The sequence below is a fragment of the Haemaphysalis longicornis genome, unplaced genomic scaffold, assembly GCF_048455015.1.
Source record: "Haemaphysalis longicornis isolate Haplotype H1 unplaced genomic scaffold, Haemaphysalis longicornis Haplotype H1 scaffold_1, whole genome shotgun sequence".
In the NCBI taxonomy this organism is placed as follows: Eukaryota; Metazoa; Arthropoda; class Arachnida; order Ixodida; family Ixodidae; genus Haemaphysalis; species Haemaphysalis longicornis.
Window position 1 is genome coordinate 137,519,884 of NW_027526203.1, and position 19,731 is coordinate 137,539,614.

The window sequence follows — 19,731 nt, forward strand, 5'->3', positions numbered from 1 at the left end:
CGTCACTGTGGCGCAAAATTTGAAAGTTTTAAATACTTCTTGCTTTTTTTTCGTTAAAGAAACATCTTTTGTGGCTGTAATGGAGCTGAGTGAGATACTGAATCCTAGTTCTTTCAAATTAAACGAAGTTGTATTTTCTCTTCATGGCTCCTTTAAGATGCAGGTGTCCCTCATCCAAATCGAAATAAACTCTTTGAAGCAGTGAAATACAGCACTGACGCAGAGTGTGAGCTGAGAATGTGGCAGTACGGTTTGACCATTTTTTTTTTTTCAATATTTCATTCAGTGTGAATTTTACTACCACTCTGTTATGTTTTCTTTTTGAATGAGATAAAAGTTACTGGTTAGCATTCAAACTTGGCATATTTTATTTTATAAAGTGCTTTTTAGACGGTTACAGCAACTGGTGAAGTGGTGTCAGCCCGTGTTGATGCAAAACAGTTCTGTGTCACTCAGGGAATTTATCAAAGACTCAGGAAAACCCTGGAAAACTAAGGGAATTTGAAAATGTCAACTTGGCAGACACCCTGGGTAAAGAACGCATGCCCAAGATGAGAGTAGTTCGCACCTGCCTTGTACACCCCTGCGACTCCATCGTGTTGCAGCAGCAGCCTTGTGCGGCTGCCGTCGCTGAGCCGGCCGCCCCTGCGCTCACCCGTGCCCCCGGAGAAGGGCGCGGCGTCGGTGGGGGCTGCGGGGCCCAGCGGCCACGACACCTGCTGCCCGCTGCTGGACGAGGAGGTCCTGGACGGGCGTGCTGCCGAGCCGGCCTTCCGCCGGGAGGCCCCCGTCGCCGTCCGCAAGCGTGGCCCCCCAGGTGCCCCACTTTCCTTCCTCCCACTCCCTGGCCAAGCGAGACGAGGGGAGCAGTCTTTAGGGGCTTTGACCGCACAGTGGGGGTGACCAGGATTTGTTACACCTCCAACCATGGGATCGTTGTTTCGCAGCCCTTTTCTGGTCCGACATAACTCGTTCAGCATGTTCGGGTGGTCATGCATGCTGTGCGAGCGAGCACAAAAGGAGGAGGCAGTGAGCACATACAGTGAAACCTCATTGGTACGATCTTCATGGAAACCAAAAATGGGCGTTAAAATGAAGAAAACAGGCTTGCTTCGTGACCAGCTCGCTAGCAAAGCTTCCTGTGGTGTCATGCGGAGCAGCATCATTCGATGCCACATGAAGCGGAGCCAACCAGAGAAAAGGACAAAAATAGTGGTTGGTTGAGTCTGCATGGCACCAGTTTCTCGCACGTGCATCACTGATATCACAGCTCCCAGCTCCCAGTGGTCTTTGCTTGCAGCCTGCTTGCTGCTGCAACACGCGCGAGTTATACCAGTTTGCAGTTTTCACATTTTAAATGAAAATGTGATGGTATCAACCGTGCCAAAATGCTTTGCCCCTGTGAGGTGTTATCTCGGAAATGGGGGGAAAAAAAGGTATCCCGAAAAACTTCTTCCGCAGAATCAAGTCGGCTACCGAGAAGCGCCTGATAATCAAGTTTGTGCCAAAGCGTGTGCAGCAGATGCACTGCCCCGTGGCAGCAGTGCTGGCCAGTTGCTGAGCGGGGGCATCTCCACACCCCTTCCTCGCAGCCGGTGTGGAGGGCATCCGGTGGGCCCTGGGCGATGGGGGCCGGCGTGCGGCCAGCACGCTGGTGTCGTCGCGGGTGCACGTGCCGTCGCCCCTCCTGCAGCGGGTGCACGAGCAGCTGTGGCGCGTGGAGAACCCCTTCCGCCACACGGGCCAGTGCTGGGCCCGGCTGGCCGCCGACAACCGGGGGGACGACCCCAAGGAGCGGCCCCCGCCGCCTCCCCCGCCTGCGCAGGGTAGGTGCCCGCTCCCAGCCCCACTGCATTTGAGCTGCAGTGGCGTAATATGGGCCGGAGGGACACTAGAAGCGTGGTCAGTGTATTGGGACCTTTCACTTGGGAGTGGAAGTGCCTTTCGCAGCCTTTTTCTTTCCACAAAACATCATTTTCAGCTCCCCTGTGAAGAGTACATAGCCCAGTTTGCAGACCAAATGGAGGGGGAGATGGCTTTCAATGCAAAGTAGGTTAGCTGATTGGCTGTATCACACTGGACAACTTCCCCTTGCAGGGTTGTCACCATGGCAACGAGTGAAGCACTCTTTTTTTTTTTAAGTGCGAATGCACTTTATAAGCGACCCCAAACCATCCACCGCCGGCGGCGGCGGCGGCGTCCGCAGTGCTCCTCTATATTTAAAAAAGAAACAGCATCCGGCGCCAGGTTTCGATCCGAGGACTTTGCGGCCGCAGCGCGACGCTGTACCGACCAAGCCACGGACGCGACGCTGATATCAGTGTTAGTGACGCGCCTTATATCTTTAACGCATTCAAACTACGTCGTCAGCGGCGTGCGTTGGCGACTCAGCGGCGTTATAGCGGCTTGATAACTGCGTGGTGTACACGTGATACTACAAACCCGATGGAAGAGAAGGCGGCGAGGCGGTGGGCTGCGGGGGCCGAGCGCAAGCGCCGCAAGCGGGCCGACAACCGTGCATTCGCACTTTCACATTCTCCCCCTCGGGGAAATGCGGGAGAATTTTTTACTTAAATTTGAAAGTGACTTTTGGCTTCTTTACTTAATGTGAAAGTGACTCTTGGCTTCTTTTATGTTTTATAATCTCGCCTGGAGCAGCAACTTAGTACTCATACCCGCCGCGGTGGCGCAGTGGCTAAGGCGTTGCGCTGCTGAGCACGAAGTCGCGCGTTCGATTCCCAGCCGCGGCGGCCGCTTTTCTGATGGAGGCGAAAAGCAAAAACGCCCGTGTGTGCGAGATATCGGCGCACGTTAAAGATCCCCAGGTGGTCAAAATTAATTCGGAGCCCTCCACTACGGCGCGCCTCATCGCCTGCGTTGCGTCGGCGCATTAAACCCTACGATCAATAAACTTAGTACTCATACGTGCAGGTGTTCATTGCCAAAAGTTTGCATACGACAAGGATGCAAATGAGCTACTTGGAAGCTTGGTATAATATTCAGCACAACTCCAACTTCAATGCTAGAGCATTTTTTTACTACTTTTGACATTCAAGGCATCCAATATTTCTCGCAGCACAGCCAGTATGCGCCCTAAGCCATAATTGTATGCATCGGTATCAGTAATTTTCTCAAAACTCGCTGTTAAATACTGCGACAGTAAGGTGCATTTTTAACGCTGAGGACATATTTTTATTCCTATATACCTAACTCAAACCTGGTTGCATGATTATTAAAAGTGCACGGGAAACGTTGGGCAAGAAAGGCGATATGGCTCGCGCATCGCAGCGCACGCTTACCGCGACATATCGTACTTTGATTATCCCTGATATGCTTGGTCAGGTCGCTTTTGAGATTAAATCTAACGTCGCAGCCATTAATTACAACTACTGGCGTTCAATTGTAACCAGTTGCGCTGTCAGGTGATGCAACAATGCGCAGCGGCTATGCCGTGTGCGCCGCGGCGTTTGACGCATTGACCGTCTCTTTCCTAAGGATAGCGAACCCAAAGTTAATATCAATAACTAAGCGTGTAAACATCGCAAACCCGACTAAAAGTCACTTCGCAAACCGCTATCATAAGCGCCCACACCGCGAGGCACCCTCCGGGGTCTGGCGACAATAGTCATGCGCACCATGAAGCGTTCGATGACCTCCGCCTTTCGAGCCACACAACTTCCCCTAATCTGGCTCGTAATCTCAGGCATTCCCATTGCGATAATGTCTGTGTTGAATACTACAGACTGAACAGAAACTTGGCCGAGCCAAGCAGCGAAAATGAACTCGGAAACACGCACTTCGCAGCTCAGGCGGCCGCCATCTTGCGTTGCCGCCGCGACACCCAATCAGGAGGGTCGTTTTAGCGCGCTGCGACCAAAGGGCCAATAGCGCTTCAGCATCTATTTGTAGCTTCGTTTGTACGTCGTTTCTTTTTGCCGATCTAACAATATCAAAATGGCCGTGCCCGGTGGCAATGTTGCGGAGATACAGCGCTCCGAAAATTGCCGTTATTTTCACCCTCTTGCACTGATATTTTGTCACAGAGCCTGGCAAAAGTATCTTTTTATGCCACTTTGCGACGCTTTTCAGCGGAAAAACTTTGCAGACGCACAGAATAGGGAACATAGAAGCTGAATATGCTTCTTTCAAAAAAATGTTTTGGTCATTTTTCCGAAGTCGAAAGCGGCGTCCCCCCTTAAGTTTCCCCTTAAGGGGCGACACTGGTCTTAAAATGAATTTTTTTTTATGAATCCATGCATGATAATGAAAATCACTGTGCATGTGTGGCATAATTTTTGTTATGAAGAAAATACTGAAGCATAATTGGCTCATTTCTTTCAGGACGTTAAGGGGCAGTTTAGTCGAAAGTTTTTTTAATCAACTGTATTGATTTGTAGCTTACGACCTGCCGTGCTTGCTGATGCTATTTATATCTCTGTAAAGATAGTTTATTGGGTAAAATTAGCCTCAGTGTTCCTAATTAGGAAATGTAGAAATTAATGAGGAAATTAGCTTGATTAGCCTAATTATAGAGCTTAATAAGGTAATATAATTACTCGTAACATTTACTTGAGGCACATTGAGCCAATAAAAATAGCATCAGCGTGCAGTTCATTTCATCTTGATTTCAATGGTGTAATGTTTAGAAAAATCCTTTAAAAAAACACAGTGCCATCTGACGGCACTCCGACTCAGCACTACAGCCTTGGCTGGAGTTCCATCCGATGATGTTCGAATTTTTTAGACATGGCCGACGCAACAGCGTCTGCCACGGTGTTGTAGTGGTTCCACCTTAGCTTCCTGTTTTCTAAGGGCGGTGGTTCGAGTGTGGCTATTGCCTTTATTTTTTTTTACATCATAAGTTTTAATCGTAATTTTCATGGCTTAGGTTAGTTTTGGGGGTTAAGTGAGTTTTTCTGTCTGTTAGGTTATGTTGTGTTAGTTTACATTACGCTAATGGAAGGCAAAGTAATGCCAGATGCGGCATTTTCGAAACGCTGGTGGGCGTCACTTTAATGGAGTGCTTGTAATGCCGTCGGACGGCACACTGTCAGGTTTGGAACATGGCAAGAAAAGTGAAGCTGAGGAAATTGCAGTGGAAGTTTCAGTACAAGTGAGTCTTTTCTATTCAGCATGTGAAAAGAATGTAGCTCGCTTTTTCCTCAACATGAGCGTACCAAGTTTGCTGAAATCAGTTGATGGGATAATGATGAAATCTTTTGTATCACAGGTGGCACTAGTCAGATATGTTCTTTGCTGTTGGCATCGTGCCGTTACTCGCTGACAACCAGGGCTGAGGTGCCGATCGAGTACCACAGCTGTAAAAACATTTATGTTACTGCGTTATTTTTTGCAAGCAAATTGGCTCCATGCAATTCACTTCGTGTGCTAGTGGCTTGCAACGAAAGGGCTGGTAACGGACTGCACCCACTGTTCTGTGGCGCTTGGCTAGGTGGGTTAACCACGTTCTTGATTTAGTCTACTCACATACAGGGGTGAGACAGCTGTGCTTATTGCGCAGATTTGATACAAATTTGTTTTCCTGCGCCAAACCGCTCCAAAACAGTCTGAGAGCCAAGGATTTTAACTCTTTTGTTACCGCGAGAAATTGACAAATTTTGAGGGGTCTAACAAAACATTTTTTTTTTGTGCTATACATACTGGTTAGGCACCCACTGCAGCGACATAAAATGCAGATGATTCCACGCGCTTTCCAACGACACCTGTTTTAATAGTGTTTTCATAAATAATGATTGTGAAAAAAATGATCGAATTCGAAATTTTTGTACAGGCGTCGAAGAAAGTAAGAAAACATAACTTGTGTACAATAAACCACCAGCAGTAGAAAAAAATTAGAATATACATTTTGTAGGCAAACATTTCAAAAACCCGTCCTAGAAAAAAAAAATAGAGTTGCGCGATACAATTTGTCAGATGTAAAAGAAAATGTTAGCCCCCTTGGTGCCTGTACCTTGTGGTGAAGCCCAACCACTATTTCAAAGTTTGCTATTTTGGCTGGTTCTCTAGAAAAAATATGGTGGTTTGACATTATTAAAGGCCCCAATTAGCCTCCGCGTGATGTAAAAACGCCTCGTCAATGATTATGACCAGCACAATATTGAAGGCAAGCAAGCGGTGCGAAAAAATCTGCTTGGAGTTGAAAACCAAACTCTTTGGTGAATGTTTGTTGACATTCTGATGATCACTTATCAGTCAGAACTTTCATTTGCGGTTTATTATCATGTTCTGACTCGCTACGGTAGCCCTGCTTGCTGGAGTGAGGTACGAAGCGATGCCCAGCAAGCTTTCACCAAGCCGCCGTCGTTCTACGAAGCGAGTTCAGCACTACGAGCCTACTCCATAGCAGCGCCACCTAACAATTTTGAAAATAAACAAATACAAGCCTGTTGGAGACTTTGTCAGAATAGACAGTTCTACTAAACAGCGACACTAGACCTCTGGAAATACCCTCGTATTAAACCGAAACTGGCCGGTGAACAGCTGGGGGTGTTCAAGGCCAATTGGAAGCGTTCTCCTCGTCTGAACTGACACCCGACGACTTGGTGTTATCTTTTGACTTTCAGCGGAAGCTGTTATCGCAGAAGTAAGGCGTAGATAAAGTGGAAGCACGAGTGGCATGCTCGTTTAGAGGAACAGTAGCGGGCAACGCAGGCGCCATGGCAAATGAGCTTGTAGTTGGGTAACTGCGTAGTAGTGCCAAATAGGAATTTCGCAACGCCAAAACGAAACCGAAACTGCTGGAAACTGGCTGAAAATGCCTGGCACGCTTGCTAGACATGCGTCGGACCATCAGAAATAAGCTTTGGCAGAATGAAGCAACCCTTTCTCTGAACGAAAGATCACTAGTGAATAGCTGGTGTCATTTTGAAGTAATTATCACGTTTCAGCGCTGTCGGTTTACAAAACTGACATTATTTGGTATTTGACTTTCCAGGAGCCTTTTGACAAAAAAAAATATTCTGGTAATGCAGCCTAACCATGATCTGCATGCTTTTTGTCAAGTGCAGCAGCCACGCCCCCTCCCTCAAAAACACACGCACGTCAGCTCGCAAAAAACGCTGTCAAAAATCTCAATGTCGCAGGAGCGGAAAAATTTAAACTGATTCTAAAAGTGCAGTGCCTAGACTAACCACTGACCGTGTTAGGTGTACGAGAAACGACTACAACATGTCAAAATAGGCAATATAAATCATCGATCACCGGTGATCGATTTGAATAGGCGTGGTAACGAAAGAGTTAACGCTCCCGTCAGTTTCGGTGGGGAAAAATGCTTACTGACGGCATAGTTTTCCAGCACCCTCCAAGGTGATGCTGTTTGTAAAGGTTTAATTGATTCATCGTTAAATAAAAAAACAGCATAAAATTTACCCCGAGATACTTTTTTCAAAAGTCACAATGTCGGGTAGCACATGTTAACATCTGTGCGTTTTTAAAGTTTTTCCATCAAAAAGCATTGCAAAGTCCTGTAGAAAAGATACTTATGTGTACTGAGGCGACAAACTACTTGTGCAAGTTGATGAAAAAAATGTCAATTTTTGAAGCGCCGTATCTCTGGAACAACATTACTGGGCGGCCCATCTTGGTATGGCGAAGACTGGAAAACATGGCCGTTGAGCGAAGCAGTTGCTCGTGGTTCAGGCAGAGTGCTCTTCGCCGAGTTCTGCCGTGATTTTGGTCATGGGGGTGGCTGGGATTACATTTAGTGGTTTGATCTGCTGTGAGAAGTTGCGTGACTCGAAAGACGGGAGTTCATCAGAAACGTGGAGCCCGCGAAATCGCCGTGTTTCGGTCTTGAGCGTGAGGCCGGTGCGTGCTTGAAGTGAAATTTCGGTCTCATTGCGGTGTTATAAAAGGCTGAGTTATTGCTGCCTTTGACAGCAAGCTTGCGAGCGGTGTTAAAATGGGACGATCGACAATGCAGAAGCGGCGGGGCTGGGTACATTGCCGCAAAATGTTCAAGCAGTGTCCGATCGCGGGACGGGCTATTGTTGCAAGCTAGTAGTAATGGTTCACTTATCTGACGTGAAATTTAATGCCAAAACGGAGGTGGCTAAACATATCAACGTTACTCAAATTACGATCGTAGTGAACGTGCACCTTGGGGATTGAAATGGGAGGGCTGGTCGGGTGCGACGACTGTCACCTCTGTTTGCGCAACTGTATGGCTCAAATACATACTCCTGGGTCCGGATATTCAGCTGGCCAGAAGAAAAATAGCTGTACTTTCCAAAAAAGATGATGTTAGAAAATCAATTTTGTTTTGGCGAATTTCGCCATTCTAAGATTCGCGCTCCCACTTAAAAGATGCAAAACATAAAGTAAGAATAGTTTTATTACCCTTGGCATTAGTGTAGTGTACGTGCAATACCTTGCATGCAGCTGGTGCCTTCTTTCTGTGCAAAAGGATAAACCTCGATTGCATTGTTTTATTATTTTGGCATGGCAGCGGCCATTTGCTCGGTTATGATTACCAACCGTAATGATGTTGATGTTTAGGCCGGTACTCGATTCTAACGTGCATCTGATTCTGGGGTGCATTTTTCTGAAAAAAATGTGCATGTGCATTTCACGCCAATGACGTAACTTGGCGAAGAAGTGCGCACTCCAGCATATAGCAAGTGCATTGGTATGCCCTTTGTGTACGAACTATAGATGTCCGTGCACTGCCTTTGCACTCATTGTGTGCTGAAGCCAGTTCTGCCCGCCCAAACAAGTGGCCGGCTCGTGGGCCCATGGAGTATGCAGGGAGAGCGGAGCACGTTGAAAATGGGTTGGCATGCAAGGGGGGGTTCTGGTGCTATCGCTCTTCGTTTGGATGGAATTTGTCATCAATGAAAGGCAAGCTTCCATCGAAGTTGGTTGAGCGGCGTTGGGCCTAAGCTGTACAGAGGCCAGCGTGGTCACAGCCGCTGCTTGGGGTTGCTCACCCTCACCGGCGTAGTGCACAGCAGTGTGTACTTCTGCATGCTTACGCCGATTCACGGCTATGTCGGTAATTACGCGACCACGTAGTTGGGCCTTTAGAAGGATGCCTGGCACGCACACATACCGTGTTTGCACGATTCTAATGCGCCCCTGATTGTATCATGCAGGTAAGTTTAGTTACAAAAAATTGAAAAGAAAAAAAAAAAGATGCCGATTCTACCGTGCTGTTGTGAAAGGCATGACAGCACGTACCTGGCAGAAGATATTTTAACGTCCATAACGGTGGGCTTCATAATCTAGCTTATCCAGCTATTGCGAGCTTTAAAGCTAAGGTGTGTTGAAAGCCGATTTCGGTTCTCAGCCTGGTTGTAACGTACATGCCAATTTTGAGCCTACTTTCACGAGAAACGGTGTGCTGTAGAATAGAATCGTGCAAATACTGTAGTTTGTTACTTGCACGAATATTTGCCGCCTTTTCAGAGTATTCGTTCGTTGCTGAATATCAGCAACTTTTTCGAACATGCATTTCTCGAGTTGGGTGCGCTTCGAATAAGGCAAATATTCAATCTGTATTCAGAATTTTGCATATTTGCATGCCTCTACTTCCAAGGCTGAAAATTGTCGAGGCCTCACTTGATGTGCAGCCACACTGGGATTCCTTGCACGAAAAAGCCCTGTTTACTGGTGCATAAAAAAAAAAAAACAGGCTAGAACAGACTGTAAAGCCGAATATGTGCACCGTGTGCCCTTACTGTGTGCAGGTGCCCCCCCGACCAATGGGCACCCAAACGCTGCCGACCAGGACCGAAACGCCTCCGCTGAGAGCAAGGAGCAGGTTAGTGGCTCTTTTGTGCCTCCCCGGCCCGTGTGGGGCGTGGGGGGTGATTGCATGCTTGCACCAACCAGAGCGCCGGTGAGGCCCACGACCCCCTGTCCGTGGACACCCGCGGGGGCGGCTCAAGTGAGCTGAGCAGCAGCAGCGGCAGCGGGGGCGGTGGCCCAGCTGACGACGACTCCAACAGCACCTCCGAGTCCAAGACGGACGAGGGTGGCTCGTCGGCCGACGCCCAGCACCCGTCGCCCGGGAAGGCCAAAAAGAAGGGCAAGCGCTGCTCCTGGTGCAACAAGAAGACTGGCCTGGCCTCCACCTATGTCTGCCGGTCAGTCTGCCTCGCCTGCCAGGGTGTCCGGTTCTCTCGTGCACTGAGTAATGTTTGACAGTGTTTCATTCTTGGCCTGGCTTGTTACGTGGCCTCTTGTCACTCCTAACCAACAAGGGAAGCGTTTTTCTTGTTCATCTTTAAGAAACAGCTAAGTCTGTCAGGTCACGCAGTTGGCATGCGGATGAGTGTGGGAAGAGCTCCTGAGGGGGAATGTGAGCAAAACATTTCTGAACCTCATTAGGAAACAATGAAGTAGCACGTGTGCAGTAGCAATGCACCCAGAAAATTAACAGGAGGCAGGAGTGCAGAACTTGTGCACAAGGCAACTTCAAAGAAACGTGAAATGCAAGCCAAAACAAAGCTGTTGTCGTCAGAAATGATGAGATCTCGAGGCCAGGCCACAGCCCAAATGCAAGGAGTTGTGCAGAAATACCTAAAGTGCAGTAAGTCCACTGACAAAATAGTGTTCACTCAAGTGGGTCGCCTGAACTGGGGAAGACTCTCTTTACCTGTGAAGGCCGTAGTGTAGTTACGGTGCTGTAAGTGGAACACAGCTGTGCAGCCCTTACTCCAAATGTTCGTTACACCGAATCCGTCAACAACAGACTTCCGGTTACAACAGACCATTTCTGTAAGTTTGTTTCGTCTCCATGCATTTTAACTAGAATTCACTCGGCTCATAATGGACTCGGCTATAGCAGACTATTGGCTACAGTAGAGTAAACTTCGGGTGAAAATTGTTTTGACTGAATGTTCGCAGCGGACTCGCAGGCTGGCACCCAGAATGCTTTTTCTTTGTAACATTATTGGCGTTCAACAGGTCGTTTGTGTTGTCTCACGGCAACGAGCGGAAAACGCAAAGCTTTAGTCGTTGAGTTTTTCGTTTGATCGTGTCGTTTGATCATTTGCGTGGCTTCGATTTAGCGCTGGTTCGGCGGGTTTGATGTGGGCAGGCGCACTAAAGCTTCGTGTTTTCCCGTCGTCGTTGTTAGACAGGGGTTAGCTGATTTGTCTGAAGTAAGGTGAGAGAATGAAGACACGTTTCTTGCGTCTTGCAGTCTTGACGGATGCATATAAATGACAGTCGAGGTGTGATCAGGTGCTGCTCTACCGCGCTCAGTTTGGGTAGCAGACCTGTGGGCATCAGAGGGTACACGTATCCGTTTGCGCAGCTGTGACCCGCTACAGAGGGCATAGACACATCACCATCACCATTGTTATCGCCATAGTTTTGTTAGCGTCTATGCGGCTCGCATCAAGGCCATCAGTGTCGTCATGGGCCGCCATTATATCTTGTGCTTGCTTTAGTTTTCATCATTGGCTCGGATTGAAACCTTTCAGTGGCCGCTCAAATCCAATGCCACAAAAATGCAGAGCAGAGTTTGTAATTATATAATTATAAAAAGATACATACTGTTTTAAAGCTACAGAAATAAAAACAAAGCGCTCTTTTTACTGAAAGTCTGCCCGAACGGATATGGGTTCTGTTCTGCAGACCAAGCTGGTAGTTAACAATGATGTAAAGTTTTGGGAGAAACTCATTAAGGGCTTACCTTGCAAACATTTGAAATAATAAATTGCTTGAAAAGCTCAAAAAAGCTTTATGCATGGCCTATGAAAACATCGCCTTTGCGGTGTTTTCATTGTGTATTCATAACAGACCATCTGCTACAATTTTTGTGGTGGCAAATGACGCGCTCATTCCAGATGTATGGACGCTGTTAACATATATACTGTGTGGGGACCAGGGTTCTTACAGCGACCTAGCTCGACCCTCGAGACTCGGCCGCAAGGCTAGCTCCACTGAATGCTGCCACGGGCCGCCGACTTGGCGTAGCGGCAGTGAACAGCAAGGAACACACAAGACGCAGAAATCGCCAACCCCGACGTTTATTGCGCTGCAATAAGGAATGTCGGGCGCGTCGCTCTGCCACCGCCAAGATCACCTTGGCCAGGACGGGAGAGACAGGCGCGAGGGCGGACAAAGGAAGGCCAAAAAGGGAGCAACATGTACCTACGGCCGCTCTCGATGATGGCTGGTATCCAAAGAGGGCCTTTCTTCGTCGTCGGCCCCGGACCAGCCTGCCCGGAGCTTCCGGGCAAAACCGGTCCCGTCAGGTAGAGTTCCTCTATATAGCTCCCGCAGGGAGCTAAGAGTTGCGCGACCGCCCGCCATCTTGTTATCCGGATTGCTGCGGGAAAGCCGCCCATTGCGGGTGTAGGAGCCTCGCCGCCACACTTCCGACGGTGGCCGACGCGCGGTGGGGGCGCATCGGTCGGCGGCGCCTTACGGCGGCTACACTGGATTCCTGCAATGTTGCTCACGCTGCTGCTGCTGCTGCTGTTCCTGGGTGGGGCGCGGTGCCGCCCGCGTCGGCGGCTGCGGCGCAGCCGTAGTGGGGGCTTCTCTGCGTGGCATGGATAACCGGAGTGTCGTCATCACGGCGGCGCGTGGAAAAGGGTCGTGCAACTCTTAGCTCCCTGCGGGAGCTATATACAGGAACTCTACCGTCAGGGAGTCGGCAGCGCCCCCCGCCGGCATCCTCCCGAAGCAGGGAAACGCGCGGCCGCAGGGGGAGAGGGACCTCCCCCCTCTCGCCTCCGCAGCGAGCCGAGAGAGACAGGGAAGATGGCGGACCTCCGTAATTCCCACAACTGCTGCTGCAGAAAAGAACCGGGAAGCGCACTCTCTTACCACAAACTAACGTGTTTACATTGTGGCCCTGTACTTGTGTAAATGTGTACTGATGGTCGCTCGCCGGAACTAGTCCTCTTACTTGCTTACAGGGAACCACGGCTCTCTTAGCATGAACTAACGAAGGCGAGTTTCCAAGCGAAGTGAGTTTCGGCCATTTCGGCCGGAGCAGCTACCTCGTAGACATAGCAATGTGTAGTGAACAAAGCAAATCCACGAAGGCGCTTAAGAATATGATAGACATAAAAAGCCAGCAGCTGTGGTCTTCCCATAAGGCCATAACTGCCCCACGTTGACATGGATTCGCAAGTGCAGTTTCCTCTCTAGTATACTTACTAACAAACGCTAAGGTTGACGCAGCCAAGCAGTGCCGGTGGATGCCTCTTCCGCCCCCCCCTTTTGCAGCCAGCGGCAGGGTAGCCGGTTTCACTGTCAGATTAACCAAGCATAATTAATGCTGTCGAACATGAATAAAAAACAGGTCGAGTTCGCCAGAAGTACAGGCCTGTCTAAGCAGATGGTCCGCTGAACCATCAAGAACAAGGACACTGCTGAAAAACGTGACCCCGGCATAACTGTAGAACAGTGCTTTCGAATACGCCAAGTGGTGCAAAGGGAGGTCGAGCCTGTCAGTTTTTTATGTAATACAGAACTCATTTCCCTTTGATAAAAAAGAAGGGTGAATGCCTGAAGCAGGAGGATGGTTCCCACCCATTGTGTGCAATCCATGCGGAGTCCAACTGGTCTAACATTCAATTGCACAGCTGTCCTTCATCAGGTTATTTCGTATCAGCTGCTTTACTGACCAGACTGAGATCATTAAAAATGTGGAAGTTACTTTGGGGGAAAACATCAGGCAGCAATCCGATTTGTTTCGCGAACGGTTTCAGGTAGCTTTATCACAGAGGGTTTAAAAAGAGCCTGGGTGCAAAAGTGGGCACTTTTGATTGATTTGATATTGCACATACATACTATACACACTTTGCTTTTTCTACACGCCTGCACCACCTGTGCACAGCATTCACACAGGGGAAAAGAATTGCCTGAACACCGTTTCCAAAGCTTAGCACCAACACCTGGAAAAGGCCTAGCGCATATGGTCAAGTGTGTAAAGACCCATGATAAGCTTAGCAAATAAAGCAAGAATATAACTAGGAGAAATTATTAACCAGCTACAAAAATCAGCCATGGCCATGAGAATTAGCTAGGCTCTTTTAAATCCCTTCATGATGAGGCAGAATTGCCCGAAACCATTAATCAAACAAATTGGATCACTGCCTGACGTCCCCAAGGCAGCTGTCACATTTTTTGATTTTAGTCTCCATTGAAACAGCTGATACGAAATCTGATGGACAGCTGTGAAATCGAAAGTTTGTCGGTGGCACACAATGTATGGGAACCAGTCCCCCTACTTAAGGCATTTCTTACCTCACTGAACGGTACGGGAACGATGCATGCGCGGGAATAGACTGAACTTCACTGAACCAGAGTTCTTTATTACATAAAAAACAAACTGTGACGAGGGCAGACTCGCCTCCGGGTGCACAACTTTGAGTATTCGATAGCCCTGTTTTCAATCTCACCGGAGTCAAGTTTATCAGCAGCGGCCTTGTTCTTGACGGTCAAGCGGACTGTCTGCTTAGACAGGCTTGTTTTTCCCCATGTTCGACAGTGTTAATTATGCTCAATTTATCTGAATGTAAAATCGGCTATCCTGGCGCTCATGCCGCTGGTTGCACAAAAAAAATCCACTAGCACTGGTTTGGCTTGGCGGCTTGGCTGCGCCAACGATCCGGCTTCCAACGTTGCCAGACGCGAGTTTTCTTGCCAAACTAAACAAAGAAAAAGCATATCGAGTGCCGGTCCCACGAAAGTCCACTATAAATATTGTCTAAACAATTTTCGCCTAAAATTTATTCTGTTGTAACCGATAGTCTGCTCTAGCCGGGTCTGTTATTTGCGGAGTGGACTCCATTTAAAATGCGTGGGGACCAAACAAACCAACAAAAATGGTCTGTTGTCATCGGAAGTTTGTTGTTGGCGGATCCGCTGTAACGAGCGTAGACTATATATAGTTCTGCCCTGAATGAAATACCAAAGATAAATCTCTATTAATGTTTTTGCCGCGCAGTTTGCTCACATAATTGAGGCTGGAGCGTCCAGGAAACGGCTGCTGGCTTTAGCCAACTTTTTGGTGCTGCGAGTTGATGTGCTTCCTGGGGAATTGCCATTGGATCTGTCGGTTGGCTAGCACCTTCCTCTGCTTGCAGTCGCTAATCGGCCCAAATCAGCAGCGAAGGGGCCACGTGGCAGGTGGCCACACTGCAGTTCTCTTGCTTCTGATGCTTGCGAGGGGTGCGGGCGTGTTCAGGGAAGCATGTGGACACCGTGGCCCACTGCTGCTGCAGCTGCACTGGTGGCCCTGTAATGCGAGCATTGCTGAGCGGCACTTGCCGGGGCTGTATTGTAGAGCATGGTGCATGCCCTGCTTCAGGCCCAAAGGGCCTCCTGTGCTAGGGTGGATCAGTTTCAAGGCGGGCAGCACAAACCGCCTCTCCTCTCCAAGTGGGAATGTTCCAGACGTACAGTGCAACATACCGTATTTGGTCGCGTAATGAACGCACTCGCATATGAACGCACCCCCTCAACTTTGATACCCTTCGGTCCTGCAAACAGCTGAACTGTAGCTCTCCCACTTCACTCGCCTCCTCTGATGATGATCACGCATGTAGCTTAGAGCAATCTCGTGGAGTAAAAATGAACAGTGTGGAGTCGTGGGACAGCCAATCAAAACGACGCCCTGCCTTTTTTCTCGCAGCTATTTCTACTCAGTGACAGCGTTGTCAGCTGTTCGTTTCTCTGCTTGTCTTGCGCTTCACTGTTGGCGATAGGCAGAAAATCAGTTACACGACTGGTTTTTAGTTAAAGGCTGTGGAGTAGGCTGTAGAGCATGGGTCATCATCATCATCATCATCATCACCAGCCTATCTACGCCCACTGCAGGGCAAAGGCCTCTCCCATTATTCTCCAATTACCTCGGTCCAGAGCATGGGTACTGTAGGCATTTTGGAAAAAACCAGGTCCGCACGTGTCACTGTGGCGGAAGCAGCACAAGCTGCATGCTACGAATCGGGAGCGGTGTGCCTTCAGGGGACCAAAGATTTCCTGGTGTGGAAGGAATCCTGGTAATGTCCGGGACCTGCAAAAGGCAGGCTGTGTCTTTTCCTATGAAATTATCAGGATGCACACGCGAGCCACAGCTAGGAAGCATGGCATCAGCTGCACTGCTTTTGAAGCAACGCGCTTCATGCGACACAACAGCCTGGGCTTGAGGAGGCCCACATCACTTTTTTGCTATGAACAGCTGGTTTTGAACTTTCATGATACGCCTGTGATGGGACCGAGAGTTCGCCCTGTTGCAAATCGGGAACGCTGACCAGACGGCCATCAACTTTGCCATGCCCGCGAGCAGGACGGTCTAACAAAGAGGAGTACGTAGTGTGCTCGTCAAAATGACAGGCACCGCAAAGCGTAATGCTGGCCATCACGGCAGGTGGCAGGAAGCTGCTACCGTATGTGATGGAAAACTCTGCCGAAGGTGAACCTTCCACCCAGCAATCGTGTAATGAGCACAAGATAAAAACGGGATGTCGGCCGACCTTATGGCCGACCTGGCACCTTGCTTCTTCGGTCTCTCCTCAAGCTGGACAGGTATCGCGGCCACGTGGGAGAGAACATATGCCGGGAGCTGGAAGAGCTGCGCACCGAGGTTGCCATCATTCCGGGTGGGCCCACTTCAGTGCCGCAGCCCCTTGACGTGTGCGGGAACAAGCCCTTCAAAGACACCGTGCGCCACTTGTACACCGACTGGATGGCCCAGGGAGGGCACGCCTTGATGCCGACTGGCAAGATGGAGGCCACCCCTTGAACTCATCTGCTCCAGGTCTTGGATGCATGGCGCTCGCTGCCAGCTGATGTGATCTCCAAGAGCTTCAAGAAGACCGGAATCTCAAATGCACGGGGCAGCAGCAAGTACGACCATTCGTGGGAGTGCAATCCGGAAGTGGCCAGTGACCTGGTCTAGAGACTCTGACAAAGAGTGGAGCATCGAGAAATGGAAGATAGTGTAGTGGTATAAAAACGCCGTCTATTTGCAAATGGTGTATGTGTATATTTACTGCAAAAGGGTAGGCTATCTAACGCTTTTTTTTTTTTTTTTTTGCATTACGGCCTTCATTGATCATCCTGAAAATGTTTTCGGAAAAATACCCTGCATAGTAAACACACCCCCGACTTTGCTTCGGGTTTACGGAAAAAGTGCGTTCATTATGGGACTAAATATGGTAATTGCAGATTTCCATCCTATCCAAGGAGACCATTAGTGAATGACAATTGTGACCCCGAATTATTTGCATTCAGTGTACTACTTGGACAAGTGCAGCAGTGGGGCATGGCGTATTGTGTAGCATAATGACCGTCTCTCCCAGTGTTTGCTTCCGCTTACATGCGTGCATTTTTTTCTGTTTAGCGAAGTATTTCGGGATGGCAGGTACAAACTTAACAAAGTGTTAGTGAATGGGTACAAACTTAACGAAGTGTTAGTGAATGCCATCTTGTATATAATTGCATCTCCCCTCGACACATGAGTGTAAAGCGGAATCTTATAATGCAAAGGCAGTTTCGTTTCTTTGTGGCAGTGTGGCTGTAAAGGTGTGTAACTAGGGTGTTGGGTCTTCCATCTGCGGAATCGTGCTTCCGCAATCGTGCTTCTTCTCCAGTCCGATTCCAAGTCCCCCTGCGTGCTTGGCGCAGACATTGCCGTGCACGCCTGCTTGATTGGAGTGAATTCCAAGTGCCCAGTGTCCCCAGCAATGCGTGAGCTCCGATTTCTTGCACGCAGAAGCCTTTCGGCTTCACATGTTACAGCGTGCTTGCTTGTGGATCAAGAGGCTGGCAGCTTGAAACGGGGAACCAAGCGCTTTGTTTCTTGTAGTTCCAGGTCGCGAGTGTACTCCGTTGTCCTCCTGTTTACTCCTGTTTACTCCTGTTTACTGGTTTACTCCTGTTAACTGGTTAATTACTCCTGTTAACTGGTTAATTATGCCTCATGTGAACAATCTAGAACTCGGGTGGGCTTAGGTTAATGATACCACATGTGTAGAGGCAGGGCATTCCACCCTGTTCTGTTCTGCAGTCGTAGCAATGCAGCGAGCGAACTACAGTGTGCAATTTGCCCAGTGACAGAATGGGCAAGCGGGCGGGCGGGCGGGCAGGCGCTGGAGGGAGCCCCTTTGAACTCCTTCTCAGGTGGCCCTTTCTGGGTGTGTGCAGGTGCGGCAACATCTTCTGTGCTGCCCACCGCTACGCCGAGGCCCACGCTTGCTCCCACGACTACAAGGCGGAGGGTCGCTACATCCTGCAGCGGAACAACCCTGTGGTCAAGGCAGCCAAGCTGCCCAAGATCTAGCTCCTGCTCCCACTACTACTACTCGCATCGCCCCAAGGATCACCCACCTGGACAGCGGACAAAGTTTTCTCACAACAGGCGCCTGCTCAAGAGCAGTCCTGCGCTTTAATCCCCTCTTCCCACCTCTTCTGTGTGCATGCTTGTCCTCCTTTTCTTTTTCCCCTCTGCCTTCATTTTCTACATACTTTCACACAGATTGCGTGAGGGTTTTCCATCTTTGTCTTGATAGCTTTTCTTTCATTTTTTTTTTTTGTTCTTTCATGAAGGTTGTGCGAGTGGGTTCTTCTTCTCTTAACCTTCCCCCCCCTTTTTTCATTCACGCAGGTGCATTCCTTTTCTTAACCTCCTGCCCTTTTTTTTCCCCCTCTTGTCTGTTTTTTTTTTTTTTTCCCCCCCTTCCACGCAAGTTGTGCGAGCCGTTTTTTCTTAGCCTTTCTCGAGTTTTTTTTTTCCTGCCCTTCCCCCTGCCGCCTCTCCGGGCATGGGGGGTGCTTTGTGGGCACCAGGCGGAGAGTTTCTCCCCCCCTCGAGGGACACTCTGCCGTAGACGACCTCCTTGCGGGCCTTTGTGCTGCAGAGGACTTGCCGGGAAGAGACGTGTGTGCAACTGGACTGACGGACTGCACGGACTAGTGCGTGTGGTCGACTGTGACCTCCTCCTCTCTCCTCCTCCCCCCACCCCTCGCTGGCAGCGCCCTCAGGTTTGCAAAATCTGCACCGTGTTCCAGCGGTTGCTCTCTCCCCTCCCCCTGACCCCTCCCTATTGGACTGGGTGTGCCACGACGACAGGCTGCGTCTCCCTCTCCTCCTACCCTTCGACTAGGACTAATGTTTTTGAAATTACACTTGAATAAATTGCAGTTTGTGTGAGTCTTCTCTTGGCTGTGGTGCGTGTGTTGCTTCTTCCTCGCCAGTGGGCAAAGTGCAGCCAGATTGGCTGCGGCTGGAGTGAGTTACCAGAGGCTGGTTTCGTATTGAACTGGGGGGTTGAATTTATTCTGAAAGGTGCCGGATTTTCGAACTGGTTATGGCTGATCGCAGTTGTGTGGAAGGCAGACATCAGCAGCCAGCAGGCAACATGCATGCCTGCCAGGTTTCCCGAATTGTCCAGGAGGCTCCCAAATTTCGATCGTTTTAAGATACACTAACGCGCACACAACCATGACCATCGTGGAGGTTTAAGGGGGGACGCGGGGATTGTGAAGTTTTTTCGGAAGTCGCATAGAAAAACATTTGTCGGCTGAGGTGCCAAAGTATTGCCGCAAAATGGCAAAAACATGACAATTTTTGCCGCACCGCATCTCCAGAATGACGCCACCGGGCGCAGCCATTTTGGTCTGGTTAGATCGGCCGATTCTTGTTTCTATTAATGTATTCTTATTCGCTGTTTCTTTATTGAGCCTTTTATTGGATGGTGAACTGTCTGGGCCTCGACCTATGTGTGTCAGCGTGGTTGGGAG

General features: G+C 49.2%; 2 protein-coding genes across 4 annotated transcripts in view; one reads left to right on the forward strand and one right to left on the reverse strand.

Moving 5' to 3' along the window:
• LOC144136816 (AN1-type zinc finger protein 4-like) overlaps positions 1-19,148 on the forward strand; it is a 59,955-nt gene extending 40,807 nt beyond the window's left edge. For 2 of the 3 annotated variants that reach the window (XM_077669425.1, XM_077669426.1), the window contains exons 13-17: positions 606-817; positions 1,593-1,826; positions 9,708-9,781; positions 9,853-10,106; positions 18,136-19,148. In XM_077669425.1, coding sequence (XP_077525551.1) covers positions 606-817; positions 1,593-1,826; positions 9,708-9,781; positions 9,853-10,106; positions 18,136-18,271 — 910 coding nt within the window. In that variant the 3' untranslated portion in view covers positions 18,272-19,148. The remainder of the gene's footprint in view (positions 1-605; positions 818-1,592; positions 1,827-9,707; positions 9,782-9,852; positions 10,107-18,135) is intronic. The other variant, XM_077669427.1, reaches the window with a different exon arrangement.
• Positions 1-19,731, reverse strand: part of LOC144136852 (uncharacterized) — a 361,595-nt gene that overhangs the window by 338,272 nt on the left and 3,592 nt on the right. The gene's annotated exons all lie outside the window — the stretch shown is intronic.